Raw genomic sequence first — 23,191 nt, 5'->3', positions numbered from 1 at the left:
GCAAGTTAAAAGCCGCGGGCTGAGCACAACTACGGTCAGGTTTGGGTTTATTCCTTTAAAAAATAAAAAGAGATATGTACAAATATATAAAACGACTTTTTAAGACAATGATAAAATGACAGGAAAGAACTGCAGGAAGGAAAGACGGGAAGGTTTTCCTGGCGTGGGGAAAACTGGAAAATAAAACCCCTTTAAAAAAAAAAAAAAAAAGCAGGATGGGATAACAAGAGCCGCAATTGTGACGAGAACACACAGTTAAAAAGGCTCCTTCTGCACTCAGGGGCCAAGTTCAGGAGGAGTTAGAAACACCCAGGACTCCTTTTAAAAGACAAGCAGGTTTGACCAACCGAAATCCTAATGCCATTTGCACCCTGTTGTGTCCCGGGAAAAAGCGACGGAGTCAGGGCCTCCGCTTGACGCGCTGGAGTAAAAGTCTCAAAAGGGCAGATCAAATTCCCTCTTTGGAGGCGGGAGCGTGTCGAGCGGCACCGGTTAATCTTCTTGTAGCACTAAGACTTCAGACAAGTCTTCTACCCCTTGTAGTTTCAGGTTCTGGGGACAAGCGGGGAGAGGGGGGAGAGAGGAGGAGGAGGAGGAGGAGGAGAATCAAACGTCAAACTTTAAAGCTGCCCCCCACTCAAAAGCAATTTTTCTTCTTCTTCTCCACGTTGGCGAAGGCACGAAAGCAGGAGTGGGATTCTCGCGGTTTGCACCGGTTCGATAGAACTGGTTGCTCCGAAGAGCAACCGACACCGAATCACTTCGCTGCGACGATTTTCTGGACTCCCGTTTGGCCCACCCGCCTGCCCGGGCTTTAGGCTGCGTCCTCCTCAGCTGCTTTGCGAGGCACGGCTGAATGCCGCTTGTCACCTGGGGAAGGTGAACGCTTAGCCCGGAGCTGGTCGTGTGTAAATAGTGTGCACCTGCACGCTCAACGAACCGGTTGTTATGCCGGTAGGATTCCCACCCCAGCACGGAAGAAAAGGTTTCCCCGACTGGTTAAGAGAATTTTGGCTGAAAAGATGCAGTTCATCCCAGGTGACCATCCCACTACAGATAGTTCTCGACTTACAACGGTTCATTGAGTGACCGTTTGAAGTTGCGACGGTGCTGGGGAAAAAAGGGGAGGGATTCGTAACCGTTTTTCACTTATGTCCATTGTTGCCTCCTCGGGGGCAACATTCAGACGCTTCGCAACTGGCTCATATTTATGACAGTTGCTCTGTTCCTCTGTGTGTATTTGTGTGCGTGCGTGTGTGTGTGAGTGTGTGTGTGTGATGTGATTCCCCTTTGGACATCTTGCAACAAGCCAAATCAACGGGGGAGCCAGATTCCCTCCACAACCGTGTTGCTGTTTTAACCATCGGCAGCGATTCATGGAACAACGGCGGCAAGGAAAGGGCCCCAAACTCTCTGGACAGGTGTTTCCCTTAGCAACATAAATGTTTGGGACTCCACTGCAGCTGTAAGTCGAGGACCGCCTGTATTTTTTTTTTGCATGATGCACCGTACTCACCTTTTCGTTAGCCAGGTGCAAGAGGCAGGCAAAGGCCAACGGCACCGACAGGTTTTTCGCCATCACGGAAGGCAGGCTGCAAGACAGGAGAAGACGTGATTCGCTTTTGCGACCTGCTGACAAGCAAAGTCAACCGGGGGAAGGGGGGGAGATTCACTTAACAACCATATTTGCTAACGGAACAACTGCAGCCGTTCACTTTAACGACTGCCTCCCTGAAGCAGCGGGCATGTGGCGCTCGATTGTGGTTGCGTGTCAAGGACTGCGTGTGTTGTGCTCTCTTGTTATCAGCTGCCTTGAGGTAGGGCATAAATCAAAGAAGCCAGTTGATAAAGAGCCCTTCTCTCATGGTCAGAGAAACCGGTCGTTTTTAGTTTACTTTATCGTCATTGCCCCACAATAAAAAAAACCCCCCGACCAAAAAAAAAAAAAAAAAAAAAAAACACACCCCCCCCCCCAAATAAAATAAAAAAACAAAATCCTAATTAATATTAAAATTCAAAAAAAAAAAAAAAAAAAAAAATCCCCCAAAAAAAATTATTTATTACTTATTTTTTCTTTTTTTTATTATAAAAAAATAAATAAAAAAAAAAAAAAAAAAAAAAAAAAAATAAAAAAAAAAAAAAGAAAAAAAAAAATTTAAAAAAAAAAAAAAAAAAAAAAAAAAAAATAAAAAAAAAAAAAAAAAAAAAAAAAAAAACATCAAAAAAAAAAAAAAAAAACACCAACCCAACCATTTAAAAAACCCCCCCCCCCCCCCCCCCCCCCCCCCCCCCCCCCCCCCCCCCCCCCCCCCCTCCCCCCCCCCCCCAACAAAAAAAAAAAAAAAAAAAAAGCCAAAACCCAAAAAAAAAAAAAAACCAAAAAAACCCAACCATACGCACCTCCCCAGAATGAGTTTACTAAATCAAGGAATAAGAGGGGGGAGGGGAGAACCTCTGCATGCACCACTGGCTTGGAGAATAACACATCGGAGTGGGCAGAAGTGGATGCTTGTGGTTCGGGGGCCACCTCCTCAGGGCTGAGGAGCTAAGCGGTGACCAAGGCCTTGCGTAACGAAAGCTTAAAAAATCCCGCAACCGGAGGCTGATCAACTCCGAGGTCCTCCTCCTCAGACATATTGGGATCAAGCAGCGGTTTCCTCTAGAGATGAGTGTATCATCATCATCATCATCAGGCTTCCTGGTCTCTGACAAAGAGTTCCGATACCCTGGGAAAGGGCCTATGACAACTCGCCACGGCCAACTCTCCGCAGGAGAAGAGTTACACTAGCATCAAAGAAATGGTGGAAAAGAATCTCACTGGAGAAAAGAAAAGAGGCGAAAGGAGAGGCAGAAGGAAACGTGAACTGGCAAAAAATTAAAATAATTTCTCGTTTATCTGAAATAATTAAAATAGGATTGTAAAATTGTCCCTGGCGAGTTGTCCCGTTCCGCCCTGGAAATACCTGTGAAGTAGGTCCCTGGTGATGCTACTGAAGACCTTTGGGCTAGAGATGGATGAAGAGTTGACCTTCTTCTCTGGGCCTTCACTCTGTAGAGGGAACATTAAAAAGAACAGAAAAGCAGTGTCAGCATTCCAACTAACCGACTCCAAGCCAGTAAACCCCGAGACAAACATTTCCTCAAAGTTCCAAATTATTAGAGTTGTCATTTTGGAACACCTGGGAAAAGCCGAATCTGAGAGTTCCGGTTTTCCCCTTCCCAAAAGAGAAATCCAAGATCCACTCCCTGCACCCATCAGTCCATCCTATGGCCCAATCAAATCTTCGTCCCAACTGGAGACATTCCCCCACCGTTACTCCCCTCCAGGTGCAGGGCAACATGTCCTTGACTCTCTGAGGAAAGAGTGTTGTCGAGTCTAATCTTCTACCTCTCTACGAAATCCCCCCTCCCAAATTCCCAGGCACTGAATGTGGCAGCCTCGAAGCTCCCAAGTAAAAAACGGCTTTCAAGGCTGGCAAGCAGTCAGACCATAAACTTTCTAGGCAGAACTTGCGGTGTTCTGACCGTGCCAATGGCTAGTCTAGTGAGAGAAGGACCAGCGGAGACAGGATAGCAGTCTTCCAATATTTGAGGGGCTGCCCCAGAGAGGAGGAAGGGGTCAAGCTATTTTCCAATTGACCTTCTGACAAGCAAAGTCAATGGGGATTCACTTAACAACAGATTCTTCTTAAAAAGATCCAGTCATGGAGCACAACAACGTCTGGTGGTAAGCTGTTCCACTGGCTAATTGTCCTAGGAAGTTTCCCCTTAATTCCAGGTTGCTTCTCTCCTAGATTAGTTTCCAACCATTGTTTCTTGTCTTGTCTTCTGATGCTTTGGAGAATAAATTGACCCCCTACATCTTCTTTGTGGCAGCCCCTCAAATACTGGAATACTGCTATCATGTCACCCCTCGTTATTCTTTTCTTTAGACTAGCCAAACCCAAACCCTACAGCCATTCTTCATATAGTTTAGACTCCTGGCCTCTGATCGTCTTAGTTGCTCTTCTCTGAACTTGTTCCAAAGTCTCAACATCCTTTTTCGTAGTACAGTGACCCAAATGGGTTGTGGTATTCCAGGTGTGCAGTATTCCAGGTGTGATAATCGCCAATCTTTTCATGCTCTCTACTGAGGTGTGGAAGAACCACGTTGTTCTCAGGATGCTCTTTTCCAAGAAAATAAAATTTTGCGGCTCTTCTTTTTTGCAAAGTGGTGATTAAAAGTGTGCGGTTACCGCCTTAAGAAGCAGAGTTCAGAGAAAGTCAACTATGATACCAAAGAAACAGAGTTCAGAGAAAGTCAACTATGATACCAAAGGAGAAAACAAGACCAACAATAAAACCAGGTTTCCTTAAGCGCACCTCTTCCTCCGTCTGATTCTTTGAGACCTCTGTCAAAAGGTGCCACATGCTCTGCTTAAGCCTCTTCATGTCCATTTTTTTGGCAGTTTTTGCATATTGAATGTCTATTTTGTTCACCTGGAATCCAAAATTAGGCAGAGTTAGAACAGTCATAATAATCCCAAGAGGCACCTGCAACCCTGCCTTCCAAGGTATTGCTATTCCATACAGCCTCCTGAAGGCCCTTACTGAAAATAAACTAAATAAAATAAGTCTGCTTTCTAGAAGAATGTAAGCACACAGAATGAGAAAACTAATCTAGAACTAAGTTTTGAGCTAGTTTCTTGTCACAAAAAGCAAGCGTCTCTCAGCCTGGTTGAGGAGGAATCGCAATAGCCCTTAGATTTATATCCCGCTTTGCAGTGCTTTTACAGCCCTCTCTAAGTGGTTTAGAGAATCAGCCTCTTGCCCTCCCCAATAATTTGGGTCCTCATTTTATTGACCTCAAAAAGGATGGAAAGTCGAGTCAACTTTGAGCGAGTCATGATCAAACTCCTGGCAGTGGGCAGAGTTAGCCTGCAATACTGCATTCTAACCACTGCGGCACCAGGAAGGAGAAAATGAATAAGGGAGGGAGGGAGGGAGGGAGGGAGGGAAGGAAGGAAGGAAGGAAGGAAGGAAGGAAGGAAGGAAGGAAGGAAGGAAGGAAGGAAGGAAGGAATAGCAATAGCACTTAGACTTATATACTGCTTCACAATGCTTTACAGCCCTCTCTAAGCAGTTTACAAAGTCAGCTCCCAACAATCTGGGTCCTCATTTTACGGACCTTGGAAGGATGGAAGGCCAAGTCAACCTTGAGTCCCATCAGGACCAAATTCCTTGCAGTGACCAGAGTTTGCCTGCGATACTGCATCCTAACCAATTTGCAGTTTACCCTCACCTGCACGATGGGTAAGTCACAGGTAGATCTTCCGTCCATCGTCAAGGTCACATTGTATATCGTCTTTTCCCAACCCGGCACTTTCAGATACTAATTGGGGTTTTGGGGTGACCCCGTTTTGGGACTATGCACTCCAAACTTAATACTTGCCTTTTGAGGCTCCGCTACCATGTTGGCTTCACCGTAGGTGGAGATGTTGAATCCTTTGACCTTTCCATCAAGTTCTCCATCTGGGTCATCTCCACCCAAAGGATTCGCGGTCATTTCAAACATCCCTCCCTGACCTATAAAGTTTATAGGCTCGTTGTCATCATCGCTGTCGCCGTCCTAAACAGAAAGAAAGATGGGGGGGAATGAACAGGAGTCAAGTCAAGTCTTCAGAGTTCCCCAGTGTCTTTCTCAGCCAAAGAGATCTAAAATAATAATACAGGTATAGAATAGAATAACAGAGTTGGAAGGGACGCCTTGGAGGTCTTCTAGTCCAACCCCCTGCCTAGGCAGGAAACCCTACACCACTTCAGACAAATGGTTATCCAATCTCTTCTTAAAAACCTCCAGTGATGGAGCACCCACAACTTCTGAAGGCAAAGCTATTTCACTGATTAATTGTTCTAATTATCAGCAAATTTCTCCTTAATTCCAGGTAGCTTCCCTCCTTTATTAGTTTCCATCCGTTGCTTCTTGTCCTGCCTTCAGGGGCAAGATCTGTTAGATATTATTTATTTATTTATTTTGGAAGAGTTCTGACTTTTAAAAGCCTTCAGCGGGATTTTTCAAGAAGCTTGTAATTATAAGCGCTACCCCAAAAATAAGCCCCAGTTAAGATCATCAGCCAGACGCATTAAGCACCGTATTTCCCTGAAAATCAGCCCTAACTGGAAAAATAAGCCCCAAGGTGTCTTTTCGAGGAAAAATTAATATAAGACCTGGTCTTATTTGGGGGCAAAGACAGATCTCGGCGTTACAATTCTCCGTTGTTTCATTAGCTATCCTAACCCACATCTTGCGGCTATCAGCAACCCATTTTTATAGCTTCCAGATTAAAAAAAGGATGGCGGTCCAAACACAGAGCAGGCTTCTGGTTGTTAGAACTCACCTGCGCTGCGGGACAGAAATTGGAGGTATCGTTGGGATTGTTGTAATCATATTCTCCGATTTCATCATCGTCCTCGTGATTGGGTGAACGGCCCTGAAGTAGCATCTTCGAGAGCTGGAGAAATAAAATAACTTGAAAGAATCACGAGAAGCTGCTACTAATGGAAAGCACTGAAGCGCTAAGGCATGCTGGCTCATGCTGAGAAAACTTTCTCAGCCAAGCTTCTGGCCAGAGTAGCAGGCTGCCAGCATCACTGCCGCGCACTGAACAAGCAAACCTTACCCTGATCTGAGGTTTGAGGAACAGCTGGGTGAGGTTGTCTGGATCGTAATGGAAGTCTGTCGGGAGGGTGTTGCTTTTCTTGTTTTGGTTTTGGAGAGTGGACTTGGACAGAACTGTGGATGCCTGTTTTTAGAAAACCAGAAATGTCAGAAACATCCTCCGGTAGGAATGCTGGGCAGGTTTTATCTTAAATCACACTTTGCACTGATTTAGATTTGGTAGCGGTGAAGGAGTCCCTGCAGTGGCACAGTGCTCATCTCTTTCAGGACCAATGAGCCAGCGCTGTCCGAAGACATTTCCACGGTCCTGTGGCCAGCATGATGTCACAGAGCACTGTTACCTTCCCACCAAAGTGGGATCAGTGTAGCACACAAGCCAACAAGAAGCCCTTCAAAACATCCTAAGCAAACCGAAGACCCAACAACCCCCACAAGAAAGAAACAGGGGTCACCTGCAACACGTAATGCAAAAACTACAACAACCAGGCAGAAGACTGACAGAAAGCATCCCCAAACACCAACTGGCAGTCAGAAGGCATGATGACAATTTCTTTCTTTCTTTCTTTCTTTCTTTCTTTCTTTCTTTCTTTCTTTCTTTCTTTCTTTCTTTCTTTCTTTTCTTTCTCTCTCTCTCTCCCTCTCTCTCCCCTTCCTTCCTTCCACAGCATACAATGTAAGAATTACAACAAGGCAGAAGACAGAAAGCATCCCCAAACACCAACAGGCAGTCAGAAGGCATGATGAAAATTTCCTTCCTTCCTTCCTTCCTTCCTTCCTTCCTTCCTTCCTTCCTTCCTTCCTTCTTTCTTTCTTTCTTTCTTTCTTTCTTTCTTTCTTTCTTTCTTTCTTTCTTTCTTTCTTTCTTTCTTTCTTTCTTTCTTTCCTTCCTTCCTTCCTTCCTTCCTTCCAGAACATACAATGTAAGAATTACAACCATCCCCAAACACCAACTGGCAGTCAGAAGGCATGATAAAAAAATTTCTTTCCTTCCTTCCTTCCTTCCTGAACATACAATGTAAGAATTACAAGGCAGAAGACTGACAGAAAGCATCCACAAACACCAACTCACAGTCAGAAGGCATGATGAAAATTTATTTATTATTTCCTTCCTTCCTTCCTTCCTTCCTCCCTCCCTCCCTCCCTCTTTCTCCCTCCCTCCCCCCTCTCTCTTTCTTTCTTTCTTTCACTGGGAATCAAAGCCATAACTCCAGCTGAGGACATGCTGCATAGCTCGGAGCACTGACAGCAACACTGAGAAATGCCCCCCCACCCCCCGAGCTGCCAATTTAATAGGCAAGCCGTGACCCTGAGCAGGGTTGCCAGGAACTGAGAGGGGTGCGCCGGCATCCCCCCTTCCTAGCAATTGATGTCCCACTCTAGGAAATCAGGACACCGACCATCTGCAAGCAGGTAGCTAGAATGCAGCCCAGGGGAAACGTTCCCTTCCTTGCAGCCAACCATCTCAACACGGATGGCGGCGGGGGGGGAGACAACAAACAGAGGATGTGGTAGGGGTCTGTCCAGAGGGGGGCAGTATACCCTTAAAAGTATTGATCTCTGGCAATTCAGGTAGCGAAGACCCTGGAGGCATTTGTGTTGCTTGCAAATTAGTAACAGCACTTATAGGCTTATATAGGGCTTTTACAGCCCACTCTAAGCGGTTTACAGAGTCGGCCTCTTGCCCACCCCCCAACAATCTGGGTTCTCGTTTTTCCCACTTCAGAAGGACGGAAGGCTGAGTCCACCTTTGAGCCTGGTGGGATTTGAACTGCCAAATTGCAGGCCGTCAGCAGAAATGGCCTGCAGGACTGCGCTCTAACCATTGTACCACCCCTGGGGCCCTACACCATCCTGGACAAATGGCTGTCCAGCCTCTTCTTGACACCTTTCAGGGATGGATACCCCACAACTTCTGAAGGCAAGATTAATGTCATTTTTGATTTCATCTGATGAATCATTTACACTGCCAGAAAATTTTCTCTCTCGTTCTGAGTTGGATCCCTCTTTAATGATTTTTTTCACCCATTACTTCTTGTCCTGCCTGGGGGGACGGGGGTGGGGGGGTGGGGGAAGGAGGAGGGAAAAATCACCTACCCGAGTTTTGCGGAAGTAAAATTCAAAGTCAATCTCCTCCTCAAAATTGACCTCAAAGACTTTCTTCATGGTTTTCCTTTTGCCGGCTCTCTCGGAGTTGGCGTCACCTGTGCGGATGACAGAAGTCAGGAAATCTTCTGTTTTGTCAGCGTTGCTACTTGTAAAGGCGTGAATGGCATTGTTTTGTACAAGTGAACTCCAAGGCAGACACAAAACGGCACACTTTTCCAAATAGTTAAAACGTGACCTGCAGCTCCGCTCTGACCTACCAATCCTGGTTTTGATGTGAGAAAATAAACAATTACGGTGGAGGTATTACAATAAATATTGGAAATGCGATCGCTTACACGTTTATCTGTGTGCGATTAAGCAACAAATGAGAAATGCCGTAATGCCATTTCTATCACAGAGTAAGAGATCAACATATATGGAAAGGAAAAGAGGAAAGGAAAGGAAAAAAGAAAGATTAGGGGTGACATGACAGCAGTATTCCAGTGTTTGAGGGGCTGCCCCAAAGAAGAGGGGGTCAAATTATTCCCCAAAGCACCAGACAGGGCAGGACAAGAAACGACGGATGGAAACTCATCAAGGAGAGAAGCAACCTGGAATTAAGGAGAAACTTCCTAACAGCGAGGACGATTAACCAGTGGAACAACTTGCCACCAGAGGTTGTTGGTGCTTCATCATTGGCAGTTTTTAAGAAGACCCTGGACAGTCACTTGTCACTTGAGATTGTATAGCTTCTCCTGCTGGACTAAGAAGATCTCCAAAGTCCCTTCCAGCTCTATTCTATTCTAAAAAATTCTAAATATACGGTGCTGTGTATTACAGATATCCTTTTGTAAACTTCAGGCAGAGAGCCTTGTTCTGAAAAGGGGAACGTGCGTATGGAAACCCACGCGCACACCTACGTGACGCCGAGGAAGCAGGAGAAGGAGAAAACAGGAAAAGAAGTCAGAAGGCTCACACCCAGAGGAAGGGAAACACTAACAGATAAAAGATTGTGACTCCGCGTAAGTGGATGAGGTGCCACCCAGTAACTTTTTGGCTGCTGAGCTCTTGGCAATCCCTGCCCAACCGCCGCCCGCCGTACCTTTATGGCGTGGCTTAAAGCGCCAGTGTTCCGGGCCTGCCCACATGGACATGATCCGGGGGCTGAAGTAAGAATACTCGCTGGGGTTCATGGACAGCTGTAGGCACATGGACCCGATATCCCCGTCTCTCACGGAAACCTGGATTTCTCTGTAAGAAAGAGATTTGACAGTCTAGTTTTAGAAGAGGGGCCGCTGCTTCTTCAAGGTTTGCCATGCAGGGAAGTCCCACTGGACTCTGTTGTGGTTCGCCGGCAGCCGGTGCAGACGGCAGCGGAATCGGGCGGTGGGGAAGAACGAGGGCCAGTCTGGGAACCTGGAGAGGACTCGGACGAGGGTCCTGGGTCCGATGCAGAGATGGGGCCAGGGACATCGGGGAGTGGGGTGCTGCCTCCGGAGCTCCAGAGTCTGGAGCAGCGAGGAAGAGGACCCAGGGGAGCCTGTTCCCAATGCGCGTGTGTGCAGAGCTGCCAGAAGCAGAAGTGGGCGACTCGGGAGTAAGGCTGGGAGGTGACTGCCCCTCCCATAAGATATAAAGGACAGACAAAGGTGATGAAACCTTTGCAGGAAGCAAAGTCGTTCAATCGGTTCAGATTAATCCTCGAAGCTCTTTGTCTTTACTTCAGCTGGTTTCTTTTCTAGTTCATTTAATTTCTGTTATTGGCAGCACTTCACAGGGAAGAAAGGTGGGTGCTTATCTCGAGGGACTGTTTGAGATTCATTACCGGCTGGGAATGAAAATAATTCCCAGCGTTGCGATAAAACAAGGCTTGTTTTTAAAATAAGTGCGTGCGTAATTACAGTCTCGGAAGCCTTAGTCAGAACAGACTCACAACGGTTCGCTTAGCGGCCGTTCAAAGTTACAACGGCACCGAAAAAGGTGACTTTATGACTGCCTTTCATACTTACGAGCATTCCAGCATCCCCACGGGCACGTGATCAAAACTCAGATGCTTGGCAACTGGCATGTATTTAAGCAGTTGCAATGTCCTCTTTGGTGACCTTCTGACAAGCAAAGTCAGTGGGGAGGCCAGAGTCACTTGCAACAGCCACGTTATTAACTTAACAACTGTGGCGACTCACTAAACAAGCCAAGGCAAGAAGGGTCTTAAAAATGGGGCAAAACTCACTTTACAACCGTCTTGCTCAGCCACAGAAATTTTGGGCTGGATGGGATCTATTTTATCAAACGGTTGGAAAACAAAAGAGATAAGTAAAAATGGAGTAGATGAACACATAGAGAAATAAGTTAAGATTGTTATACAGATAAAATATGCAAGTGACAATGGTTTATAAAGAAAATGCGATTACTGATATTTCGGCCAGGAAAGTATGTTAATTATAATTGCTAGCACAAGATATATGTACCCAGTCGACACACCGTTTAAATGAAAGATGGATTTGTTGTAAACACAAAATAAAAAACTTAATTAAAAAAAAAGAAAGAAATTTTGGGCTGTTACCGTCATAAGTCAAAGACCACCCGCATAACACACGCGTTTTTAGGAACGTCGTTCCTGATCCTTCTTCAGAGAAGACAATAATGAAATTCTCATTAAAACTTCTCAAGAGCACCACCCCGTCCCCAAATATTCCAAGAAAGACATGGACCTCGAGCACTCCGGTGCTATTTGGCAGGCCTCCAGCTTTTCGGAGAACTCGCCGAGATCTCTCGCCATCGTCTTGTCTAGAGCATCGGCGTCAAAATCGTCTTCCATTCTGTCCTCGAGAGGATCGCTCTCCAGCTCTGCGTTGATATCAAACACCTGGTCGCTCTTCTTGAATTTATCCAGTAGAGCGGAGACTGACTGAACACAAAACAACATTTTCAGGCGAAGTCTTCCCGCCTCCCAAAAGGACAGTTAAGATGACAATTAAAAGCTAACTGTACAACGCTAGGCTCTAAACAGTTCTGGAATAAGAATAGAATGAATGAATGATCTGGAAGGGACCTTGAAGGTCTTCTAGTCTAGCCCCCTGCTCAAGCAGGAGAACCTATATATGCTATTTCAGATAAGTGACTGTCTAGATCTTCTTAAAAACACCTAGTGATGGAGCATCCACGATTTCTGAAGGCAAGCTGTTAATTGTCCATAGTTTAGAAAGTTTCTCCTTAATTCCAGGTTGCTTCTCTCTTTAATTAGTTTCCCATCCATTGTTTCTTGTCCTGCCCTGTCTGATGCTTTGGGGAATAGCTTGACTCCCTCTTCTTTGGGGCAGCCCCTCAAACACTGGAATACTGCTAGCACGTCTCCCCTAATTCTTTTCTTTAGACTAGCCAAACCTAAATCCTGCAGCCGTTCTTCATATATGGAGTTTAGCCTCCAGGCCCTTAACCGTCTTAGTTGCTCTTCTCTGAACTTTTTCCAAGTCTCAACTTCTAGATAAGTAATGATAAAGCCGAAAAAAGCCCAATGAACTTATGTTGGTCAAAAAAAAATTCGCTGCCAAGGTTCAACCTGTCTTAAGTTAAACATTTCATAATAGAACTTGAGAAAACCTCTCAAAAGATTCGGTGAGAAAACCTGGTAGCCCATGAGATGGTGGCATCTCCTTGTAAATGTAAATTAAAGGAATGCTGAACTCCAGTATAAGATCGTTATGACAACTTCTTTGGACACAACGCAGCAACCAAATTTGTGTACCTCGTTATGGGTTTCGCTGTCCCACTGAGTAAACAGAAAGCCAGACAAGGAAGGGCAAATGGTGGAGTTTTCAACGCAACGTAGAAGGATGGCTAGATAGGATGGCAAAAAAAAACCACAGGGTAATTCAGCAAGAAATCCAAGGTTCAAAGCTATTCAAATCTCTTATGCTAGCAAGCTCTTCAACCTCCCTCCAATTCACTTGGCTTGTCAGAAGTTTGCCAAAAGGGGATTCCATGACCCCAGGACGCTGCAGGCATCATAAAAAAAATATAATATGCAGTTGGCCCGGCTTGTTTGTAGGGCATGTGGACTCACCCTATGAAGGCATAGCCGGGCCTGTCCAAATACAGAGGAACTTGGCAGAGCTGCCTCAAATTATAGCAGACAGGAATAAAGAAGAACTAGCCGGGCCAACTACAAGGTCACAAGCAAAACAGCCAATTACAATAACTGGCATGTTAACATCACCTCCTAAAGATAAGCACAATTTTTATCTTTAGGAGGTGATGTTAACATGCCAGTTTATCTTCCAGGCCGGGCACAGGAGAAAGCAACAACAAGAGATAAGCCTCCTTTGACCAACATGGAGGTAAAAACAGCAGAACTAATTATGGATGGGAGGCAGTTGAGAGGGCCTATAATGCGTTCAGGGGCTAAATTGGTTAATGATATATAAAGGCAACATTTGTGTAATGGTAGCTAAAAACTCTGATGATGTCAGCAGAGGCTGCTGAAAGCTCAGTAAGTACATTAAATGTAATTTTAAGTTCCGGAGATCGCAGGATGTCTATTTCTTCTTTTACAAGTATACCTGGAACTTGTATTTTTAGAATAGCTTGTAATATATATATATTGTAATGCCAGAACGGTTGCACCGTGTTGAATTCTTTATACATACAACACGGTGCAACTGTTCTGGAAATACAATTGTTTTATATATATATGGATCTTTGGTTATTCGGGTTTTCTCCCACGTAAGATTGGCAGTATCTAGGCAACGTTTCGATGAAGTCTCATTCATCATCTTCAGGCTTCTGTCTTCGGCTCTGTGCTTCTCAGAGTGACAATGCAAGTGACAATGCTTCTCACTCTGAGAAGCACAGAGCCGAAGACACAAGCCTGAAGATGATGAATGAGACTTCATCAAAACGTTGCCTAGATACTGCCAATCTTACGTGGAAGAAAACCCGAATAACCAAAGATCCACATACAAATACCCGCGAGAACCTCAGAAAACATATACACACACACACACACACACACACATATACATACACACACACACACACAAATTTTACTTTTCCATTTACAATCCTGTTGTTTGATGCATTGTTTACTAATTATTCTAATCATCATCACTACTTATGTTCTGCCCTTGCCTTCTTCAGCCACTGATAGAATTTATTCCACGTTTCATAGTACTCAGATTCCCCCTTGTTGTTGTTTTTTTAAAATTCCAGGTTAACCTGTCTGATTCTGCACAGGCCATAATTTTCCTTATTAATAATCTCTGTTTCTGGCGGTGTGTTTTCCTTCTTCCAGTATTGCACATATATTATTCTAGCCACCATCAACACATGTACTATTAGGTACATTAAATCCTTCCTATATCCTTCTGGAATTATTCCTAGGAGAAAAAATTCCGGCTTAAATGGAATACTCTCTCCCACCGTTCGTTCCACGGAGGTCTGGATCAATCTCCTCTTTTTCAATGCCATTATAACTTCGAATGTTCACTAAACGGAACATTAATCCCAATTTGGAATGGCAGAAAGGGGAGGAAAAAGAAGGGCGAACAACGGTAATTTCCACGCAGTACATTTCGCTCAAGGAATGGTGGAAGACCCGTCCGCATCAATAGTAACACACTCAAAAACCCGTATTATTGTAAGTTAGAGTAGTTTGCGACCTATCTGTCACACCTACATTTTAAGTCAGTCACTTTCACAGGAGAAGAACTTGGTATCTCAGAAGTCCCAGAAGATGGCAGAGGAACAACCATGGAATCGAACAGGACTTCGCTGAGGTAGCTGTGCGTGTGGAGCGTGGTGAGGAACACCCCAGCTGTACTGCATTCATCGAAGGACGAGGCCGTCTTCTGGAACATGGGATCGCTCTGAAGATAAAAACCAGGGAAAAATTGGAGGTGGTGGCAGAATTGAGAGGCAGCCCCACCCCACCACTCCATGCATCCTGTCCCCTCCATCTCCTCACTATAAGTTTATTTTGATTGTGATTTCCTTTTTATAGTTGTAATAGAATAGAATAGGAATAGGAATAGAAGTGTTGGAAGGGACCTTGGAGGTCTTCTAGTCCAACCCCCTCCTTAGGCAGGAAACCCTAAACCATTTCAGTGAAATGGTTGTCTAATCTCTTCTTAAAAACTTCCAGTGTTGGAGCATCCACAACTTCTGGAGGCAAGGCGTTCCACTGATGAATTGTTCTATCAGGAAATTTCTCCTTAGTTGCTTCTCTCCTTGGTTAGTTGCTTCTTGTCCTACCACCCACAGGGGCTTTGGAGAATAGCTTGACTCCCTCTTCTTTGGGAGCAGCCCCTGAGATATTGGAAGACTGCTATCCTGTCTCCCCTAGCCCTTCTTTTCATTAGACTAGACACACCCAGTTCCTGCAACCGTTCTTCATGTGTTTTAACCTCTAGAAATATTTCTCTGTTGGGTTTTAACGTCTTAAGGCTGTAAGCCACCCAGTCATTCTGATATGAGATGGGTGTGAAATAAATTAAATTAAATTAAATAAATTACATATACTGTCAGCCTTCAAGATCTCTTCTACCGCTCTGCATCTTTCGGCTGTCATTAGCAACAGGGTTGGGGGGCAGATTTGTTCTTAAGTTTCTGTTTCCTTGCTCCACTGTCTTTCTACTGCACAACTGCTAAATTTTATCAAAATATGTCAAGGTCAACGGACAGAAGCCTCATCACCACCTGCAGATGCCCACGTGATCACATTCAGAACTTTTAATAGGAGGAAGATCTTGGATTTTGGGGGGGGGGATCAATTTCACCCCTTTTGTACATGTGATCTGCGCGCCTAATTTCTTAAGATTCAGAATTCTACCTGTAGCTACCACTTTAAAATTCAGTAAAAGTTTCTTTACTCTAATTTATGGAGTTGGAAGTATTTCTTCCTTGGATTTTGAATGGAGCTCGGACTGACATATACATACATACGTCGATTGCCATGTTGAAAAACTGGCTGAACTACGTACTCCTGATCATTCATTGCGTAGATGTGTACAATTAGCTCGATATCAACAAATCAATCCAGATTGTCCTCTTAACTCTCTTCTCCACTCTGTTGCCACAACATAGCACCGGGTTCTGTTTGCAAGTGTTCTTGCATCAAAAGTCTCAATAACATATAAAATGAGACATGACACATAGTTTTAAAAGTATAAATATGTATGCCTTTTGGAAAGCAAGAACCATCGTATATAACTGATAGCGTATCACTGACTGATTATCACTCAACAGGAAACTTTTTCTCTCTCTCTCAAGAAAAACAAATATTCAAAATGTATCCTTCGCTCCCAGTACAATCAGTTAAAAATGGCTGTCCCTTTTAAAAAGAGGGATTTCATTATTTTATTTAGGGTCAGATTATTTGTATTATGAGAGTCTACTCCCAAGGTGGAATGTGAACTGCATGGAGGAACTTCTGAGAGAAGCCCTGGAGACTATAAAAGTCCAAGTTCATGGTGGAGGCTGTGTTTCCCTTGGGGATGTCCACATGTCATGCATGGGTAGTACCAGTGTCGGGGCTGAGGAGCCCTGTGAGATCAGTAGGGAGGGCAGAGGCTACACTGCTCTCCTGAATTTACTTTTAATGATATTAAGGGAGGGCTTAAGTTATTCCTTACCCTGCCCAGAAATGGGAAAACACTGTTCTCTGTATAAACCACAGAGCCCATCAGAAGCAGAACTATATCTTTTTTACTACAGGAAAAACCATAAAATGAAGCGAAAACATGGGTGGGAGGGACGCAGGCTGCTTCTTCGACGGTCTAACAGGATGGCCACAGAAGAGCCTCTCCACTGCCCAAACTCCACAATCTTCTGTTTCTACAGCCAACCTTGTAGAAACTGTTCCTGAGAAGAAGAGTCACTTTCATAGAGGCCTCACCTCACATTTGCGCTCTGTCTCAGAGACGTTGATGTTATTCAAATTTTGTTCAATGGTTTTGTACAGATGCTTCCTCTTAATCGAGCGCTTCTTAGAATTGTCCAAATCTTCTTTTTCACCACCTAGAAAAGGACAGTCCAGGAGTGGAAATTTTCTGCAGCATTTTTAACAAAAGCTTGCTGAGAATATTGTCAAAAGCGATTTAGTGAGAAAATACAACACCCCAACTATTGGTTGTTGTTTTTTTTAAATTCACTCATTAGGAAAAAAAAAAGGCTTTCAAGCAAATCTCATTATTCAAATTCTGGTTTGGGTGCCATAATACAACACTACCCTGAAAATTATACATTGTGCCTGTTAACAATGATGAAAGGATCCTCCTCCAATATGTGTATGTTGTGTCATTTCTGGATCTCAAATGTGTTATTATTTGCAAGAGGCTCAACTTTTCTATTACTTTTACTTTTCTGCTGCAGAGATAATACTTAGTAATCCCTCCCTCTTACATCTGAAGTCAACAACTTACAGCTCCAGGGTTGCAAATAGCCAAAACCCTAATCAAAAATGGGTGGCACCATTTCCTCTCATTCGAAATGGGAATGGACATCGTTGTGCCATTCTTAGGACCTGACTTAAGATAGTTAAAAGGAAAAAAAAGTAAATCCTCCTTAAAGCAATAAAAACAATTCAAAAATCTTGGGTCCTTTATATATTCACGACACATCCCACTCCTTTTGCTTTCTGCTTCTCTCAGTCTGCTATTTAAGTACTGTATCATACTTGTTGCTAAAGATAGATGGTCCAATTTGCTCGATAACGTGAAAGTGACCTGCAGCAATGCTCCATGTTTTTTTGTTCCAGTGTTCAAATGAGCATAGGAAATAATCGTTTTAAAAATCCCACGACAGGAGAGAAGAATCTTAGGGAGAGGGGAGAGGCTTCTAAGAGCTAAACTATTTCAAATTCAGTTAGTAGCAGTGAAAAGCCCACCTGTATCCTGGTTATTCTCAGTCTCTGCAGGTGCAGCATCTCTGCCCAGCCCTCCAAGGACGCGATAGACATCTGCATGGACAGCATCCACTCTCACTGCGTAGATCTTTGCACTGGCATCTAGGGTGCCAGCTGCTACCTGTCGGTGCAAATGTAAATAAATGAGGTAGAGGCCAACCTGGGGATAGAGTTTATTTCTTAAATGCCTTTGACTAACACCCAACAGAACTTTTATTCTTTCCCCTTTCTTTTTCTCCTATACCTTTTTCTTCTATACTGCTCACCTGAAACTAGGCCTTTCAAAGCCGACATGGAAGATCAGCTTAATTTAGAAATAGGGCCAGGAATATTTGTCATTGTTTTCATATCTCAGCAACAATTACTTTTGCAAGCCTTTCTTTGGACATGGAGTGAGCCCCAGGGGTCTCAGGAGCAAATAGAAAGTGGACCAATCCACCTGTTTGTGAGGGATGGGGGAGTGGGAATGGCTGGTCTTTATTTCTTATTTCCAGCAGTCTTTCAGATAGACTTGTTCCATAAATCTCTAGAATGCTGGCCAGGTATCGGAAGGGGCGGGTTCTTCCGAGAGAAATGTAACCAAAAGGAAAAGGTAGTTTTGTGCTCATCGCCCAATCATCACAGTCTTTCAATCCAACATGCAATACGAAAGATAACCCAACATTTGCTGTTCATATTCTACGAAGTCGAATTAGAAAGAAACGTGACCTTGAAGTTGGTGACTTCGGAATCTTTCTGCTTGAGTATTTCAGTCATATAGTCGATGAGGTGTAAGCCAAATGCATTCTTTGTGGTGATTTTCTGGAAAGAAAGAGTTAAACAGAACAAAACAGTGGGTGAACAATATGTTTAAGCAATGACTTCAACTGTGTGCATCACCAAGTTGAAAACGTTTCAGCAGTCTCATCTCTGAAATAGCAAGCCTACAATCTTTAAGATTTTGGATTTCTTGCCTAAAATTGAGCACCACCACTTTATATTAAATGCCACTAATAGGTGAGGACTATATAAGTGAACCACAACAATACTAACAAGTGTGCATGTCACAAGCCCTCCCTTAAAAAGAGGGAGGGTAGGGACTCCAGCTGGATATTTGAGGCGGTAGGCCTGCGTCTCTGAAGATCCTGCTAGGGCTATTAGTTTTCCCAATGGGCCACTGTCTTAGGACTACTCACTCCACAGAGATGTTGCTCTGGAGGGGGAGAAATAATAAGAGGGAGCGTTATGTGAACAGCCTTGAATTCTACAACACAAAAGTGGATATCATACATATATCAATTTTTAAAAAAACCTCACAGTTCCCACAGTCAAGTGAAATGTCAAAAATTTTGTGAACTTTCATGGAACGCGTGGTCCTAATGCTAGCAAGTTTGAACAGTTCTTTTGTACAGTTGCGAGGAGCGAGGAGAAGTTTAACTCACATTTTCTGTTGAAAGTTTAATGCATGTGGAATAATGATCTGCAATCTGAGCATTGGACAATTGTGGGATTGGTGGCAGCGATGTCTCTGCTTGCCTACAAGACAAATGCAGACATATGGACATGAATAAGGCTGTCTGTCTCTCTGTCATCTACCATCTGTCTATCTATCTTATATCTATTTCCATCCATCTTATATCCATCCTTCTATCATCAATCTAGATCTATCTATCTATCTATCTATCTATCTATCTATCTATCTATCTATCTATCTATCTATCATCTCTATCCTCTACCTACCTACCCATCACATTCCACTGAACTTGGCCCATTTCTGTAAACTAATCATGCTTAAATTCTCACCTTCTTAAAACCTTCAAGGTGCACCCTAGCCTCCACTGTATATACTATTGCTATTAATCGTCCCATCCTTTCTTTCACCCATCTCCTCCCACTTGTGACTGTAACCTTGTTGCTTGTATCCTAACGGTTTTTATTCGTTGCTTCCTAGTATGACTTGATTGCTTATTTGTACTCTATGACTATTATTAAGTTTGTGTACCTTATGATTGATGAAGGTATCTTCTTTTATGTACACTGAGAGCATTTGCACCAAGACAAATTTCTTGTGTGCCAATAAAGAAATCACACTTGGCCAATAAAAAATTCTATTCTATTCTATATTCCTATTCTATTCTATATTCCTGTTCTATTCTATTATTATTATACCCTATGACTATCATTAAATGTTGCACCTTATGATTCTTGACTCTTGATAAATTATCTTTTTTCTTTTACTGAGAACTTATGCACCGAAGACAAATTCTTTTTGTGTTCAATCACACTTGGCCAATAAAGAATTCTATTCTATTCTATTCTATTCTATTCTATTCTATTCTATTCTATTCTATTCTATTCTATTCTATTCTATTCTATCCTATCCTATCCTATCCTATCCTATCCCATTCTATTCTTTTCCATTTCTAAACCTATTCTATTCTTAATTCTATTCTATTTTATTCTATTCTAATATTCTGCATTCTATTATTTTAATTCGATTCTATTTTCTCATATTCTGCGTTCTGTTCTACTCTATTCTAATTTCATTCACTGCATATTCCAGTGCATTGACACAGTCACGCTTTTTGGGTGGTGGGGCACGTGTGTGTGGACATTGCTCTTACTTGCTAACGGGAGACTGTATGGAGAGAGGCGATTCAGTGCTAAACTGTAGGTCAAACACTCTGGAGCGCCTTCGCTGTTTCCTCTCCCGTTCATCGTCGTTCTGCGGGCAGCTCTGCAGCACTGGGGTGCCAGAGCCACTGAGCGGCTGCCGTCTGGTGCCAGGGGACACAAACACATTGCCGGAAGAGGCACTGCCTTTGGAGCCGGCAGACTGTGGCGTTGAAAAGCTCATGATCCCTAGAGGGGGGGAAAAAAGAGACATCATCAGACTGAGGTTCTAGCTGATAGGCCCAGAATCCAGACTATTTACAATTAGAGACTGGAAATCTGTAGGCCCTGGAGGAAATGTTCAGCCGTTCTGACCAAGGCTTCCTGAGACATTAACAAATACATGTCAGTCCCAAACACTTTTTGTTTTATTTCAACGGCTGCGAATTATAGTCATTCACAGCCTGTAATGAGTCTCAAACAGTTTGTAAATGGTCCCATGGAAGTCTGCCAAAGTCCTTCGGGATAAGTCTGAGAAGCACCCACCTTTATCTTCCTTGAAATGCTGCCAATGACTAAATTGCCAATTACTTGCACAAGATCAAACGGAGCACAAATTCAGCACAGAGCTTCAGATTTCAAATTGACCAGAACGGACAAAGTTGCTTCCTGCAAAGGTTCCCATCCCTTTGCTCCTCCTTTATCTCTTATGGGAAGGGCCAATCATCTCCAAGCCTTACTCCCGAGTCACCCCTTTTGTCTTAAGTGTTCTTGCCTTCTGGCAGCTCTGCGCATGCGCACACTAGTAACAGGCTCCAACTGTTCCTCTGCCTCGCTGCTGTCAGATTCTGGAGGCTCCGGAGTCAGCGCATAACTCCCAGATGGCTCTGGCCCCCATCTCTGTATCGGACGCAGGACCATCGTCCAAGTCCTGCCCAGATTCCCGGACTGGCCCATGTTCCCCCTCACTGTCTGACTGTGCTGCCGTGTTCACAGGCTGCCCACGGACCACAGCATCAGCAATCCTCACTTCTGTCAATATTGGATAGGATGCCGGAGATGCTCAACCAGACAGGTGGGAAATGGCAATTCCCGGAAGTCATCCCGAAAGCATTCTGGGAGTCGTAGTTCCCACTCGTGGATGGAGGGGGGGGGAGGAAGGTAGCTTTCGCTTTACTGTGAACGTGCATTTGGGGGCAACGGCAAGCTCTCGGGTTGTGACAGGTCAGAGGTCAAAGAATGATCCCGACGTTCCCCCAAAGTTAACACGGGTCGAAAAGAGCAGAACTTAAGCAAGGCCCTCCCGCGCGTGCGCACTTCCTCCCCTTTAAAACACGCCGCTGGTTTCCGCCCGCCAGCCAGCCGCCTCAATCACCCAACCGGGCTCTTTTAAGCCAATCAGACGGCGGGTTTTAGTCGGCCGCGCTCAGCTGCACCGATTGAACCGTCGAATCAGCAAACAGTTCAGACTCCCGCCCCTACTCACATAAGAACCAATCAGCGCGCAGTTCCCTAAGCAACGTTTCTCCCGCCCCGTTTTTTTTTTTTTGTTTGCGCGTGCGCGCGCGTTTCCCATCTTCCCGCTGAAAGTCGCCGAATTTACCTCAGGCAGGAGTTTTTAATTGCTGCATTCCCGGTTTTTTTTTAGCCCGCAAAGCGCTTCGCTCACCGGAGCTCGGGGGACGAGTCGCGGCCGCTCGTCGTCTTCAGGTGAAGAAGCTCTCCCCGGTGTCGTCGGCCATGAGTTCCCGCTCTGGAGACGGCGCCAGTTTGAATCGCCCCGCGGCCGCACTGCGCAGGCGCGGCGGATGCATGACATCATCACGCCGGGAGCAGATTTGGAGAGGCGCGTCATGGGGTGGGCGGAGTTAACAGGGGGCATAGAGACGATGCTGGGTGCATAGAGCTAGAAAAAAGCAGAGAGAATCCTCTCCTAGTGCTCGACTTAACCGTGGTTCGTTTAGCGACCGCTCAAAGTGACAACGGCGCTGAAAAAAGTGACTCGTGACTGTTTTTCATGGTTACGACCTTTGCAGCATCCTTAGAGTCACGCGAACACAATTCAGGTGTTTGGCAACTGGTTCATTAACAGATGAGTTGGAAGGGGCCTTGGAGGTCATCTAGTCCAACCCCTCCACCCATCCCATGTTGAAGACCATCGCTGGATCCCCTGTTGCGACCTTCTGACAAGCAAAGTTGATGGGGAAGCCGGATTCCCTTAACAACCGGGTCACAAACATCACTTATTAAGCGATTCACTTAACAAGGGTGGCAAGAACGGTCGTAAAACGGGGCAAAACGCGCTTAACAAAGGTCTCACTTAACAGCGGGAATTGGGGGCTCAATTGGGGATCGTAAGTCGAGGACCACTTGTATTTGAGAAGGAGTGACTATGCTTTAGTTGCTAGGAGAAGTCTGTAGCTTGCATAATCAAAAGGTTTTTTTTAAAAAAAAAAGTTGAAATCTTTGTAGGAAAAACTGCCTGATTATTGTAGGGGGATAAAAAAAAGGATCATTTTTCATTTGTTTTTGTTTTTCTTTGTAATCTGGCTTGTTATAGCACTAGCACTTAGACTTATATACCGCTTTATAGTGCTTTTACATCCCTCTCAGCGGTTTACAGAGTCAGCCTCTTGCCCCCAACAATCTGGGTCCTCATTTTACCCACCTTGGAAGGACAGAAGGATGAGGGAGGGAGGGAGGAAAGGAGAGAGGCAGAAAAGAAGGAATGGAGGGAGGACAGAAGGAAGGAAAAGGGATGGAGGAAGGAAAGGAAGGAGGAAGGAAGAGCAATAGCACTTAGACTTATATACCGCTTTATAGTGCTTTTACATCCCTCTCTAAGCGGTTTACAGAGTCAGCCTCCTGCCCTCAACAATCTGGGTCCTCATTTTACCCACCTTGGAAGGGCAGAAGGATGAGGGATGGAGGAAGGAAAGGAAGGAGGAAGGAAGAGC

At 44.5% G+C, this 23,191-nt stretch overlaps 1 protein-coding gene across 3 annotated transcripts; it reads right to left on the bottom strand.

Annotated features, from left to right (window-relative positions):
• Positions 1-35: 35 nt before the first annotated feature.
• Positions 36-22,035, bottom strand: NCAPH (non-SMC condensin I complex subunit H). 3 transcript variants are annotated; one of them, XM_026715224.2, is made up of 18 exons: positions 21,904-22,035; positions 20,246-20,483; positions 19,064-19,157; positions 18,351-18,443; positions 17,625-17,763; positions 16,635-16,756; positions 14,418-14,607; positions 12,489-12,580; positions 11,455-11,651; positions 9,846-9,994; positions 8,753-8,859; positions 6,660-6,782; positions 6,378-6,491; positions 5,432-5,608; positions 4,363-4,479; positions 2,964-3,049; positions 1,517-1,592; positions 36-552 (listed from the first exon to the last, which is right to left on the bottom strand). In XM_026715224.2, the coding sequence occupies exons 2-18, from the start codon at positions 20,476-20,478 to the stop codon at positions 493-495; spliced, it is 2,169 nt and encodes a 722-aa protein (XP_026571009.2). In that variant the 5' UTR covers positions 20,479-20,483; positions 21,904-22,035; the 3' UTR covers positions 36-492. The 3 variants fall into 3 exon arrangements, with proteins under 3 accessions (XP_026571009.2, XP_087794927.1, XP_087794928.1); XM_087938801.1 differs by having other exon boundaries at positions 21,838-22,029; XM_087938802.1 differs by lacking the exon at positions 21,904-22,035 and adding an exon at positions 20,781-21,622.
• Positions 22,036-23,191: the final 1,156 nt, after the last annotated feature.

The sequence above is a fragment of the Pseudonaja textilis genome, chromosome 9 (assembly GCF_049901715.1).
Source record: "Pseudonaja textilis isolate UNSWEBS1 chromosome 9, rPseTex1.2, whole genome shotgun sequence".
NCBI classification, from domain to species: Eukaryota; Metazoa; Chordata; class Lepidosauria; order Squamata; family Elapidae; genus Pseudonaja; species Pseudonaja textilis.
Note: the sequence above shows the minus strand (reverse complement) of the source record. Positions and strands in the feature narration are given on the sequence as shown.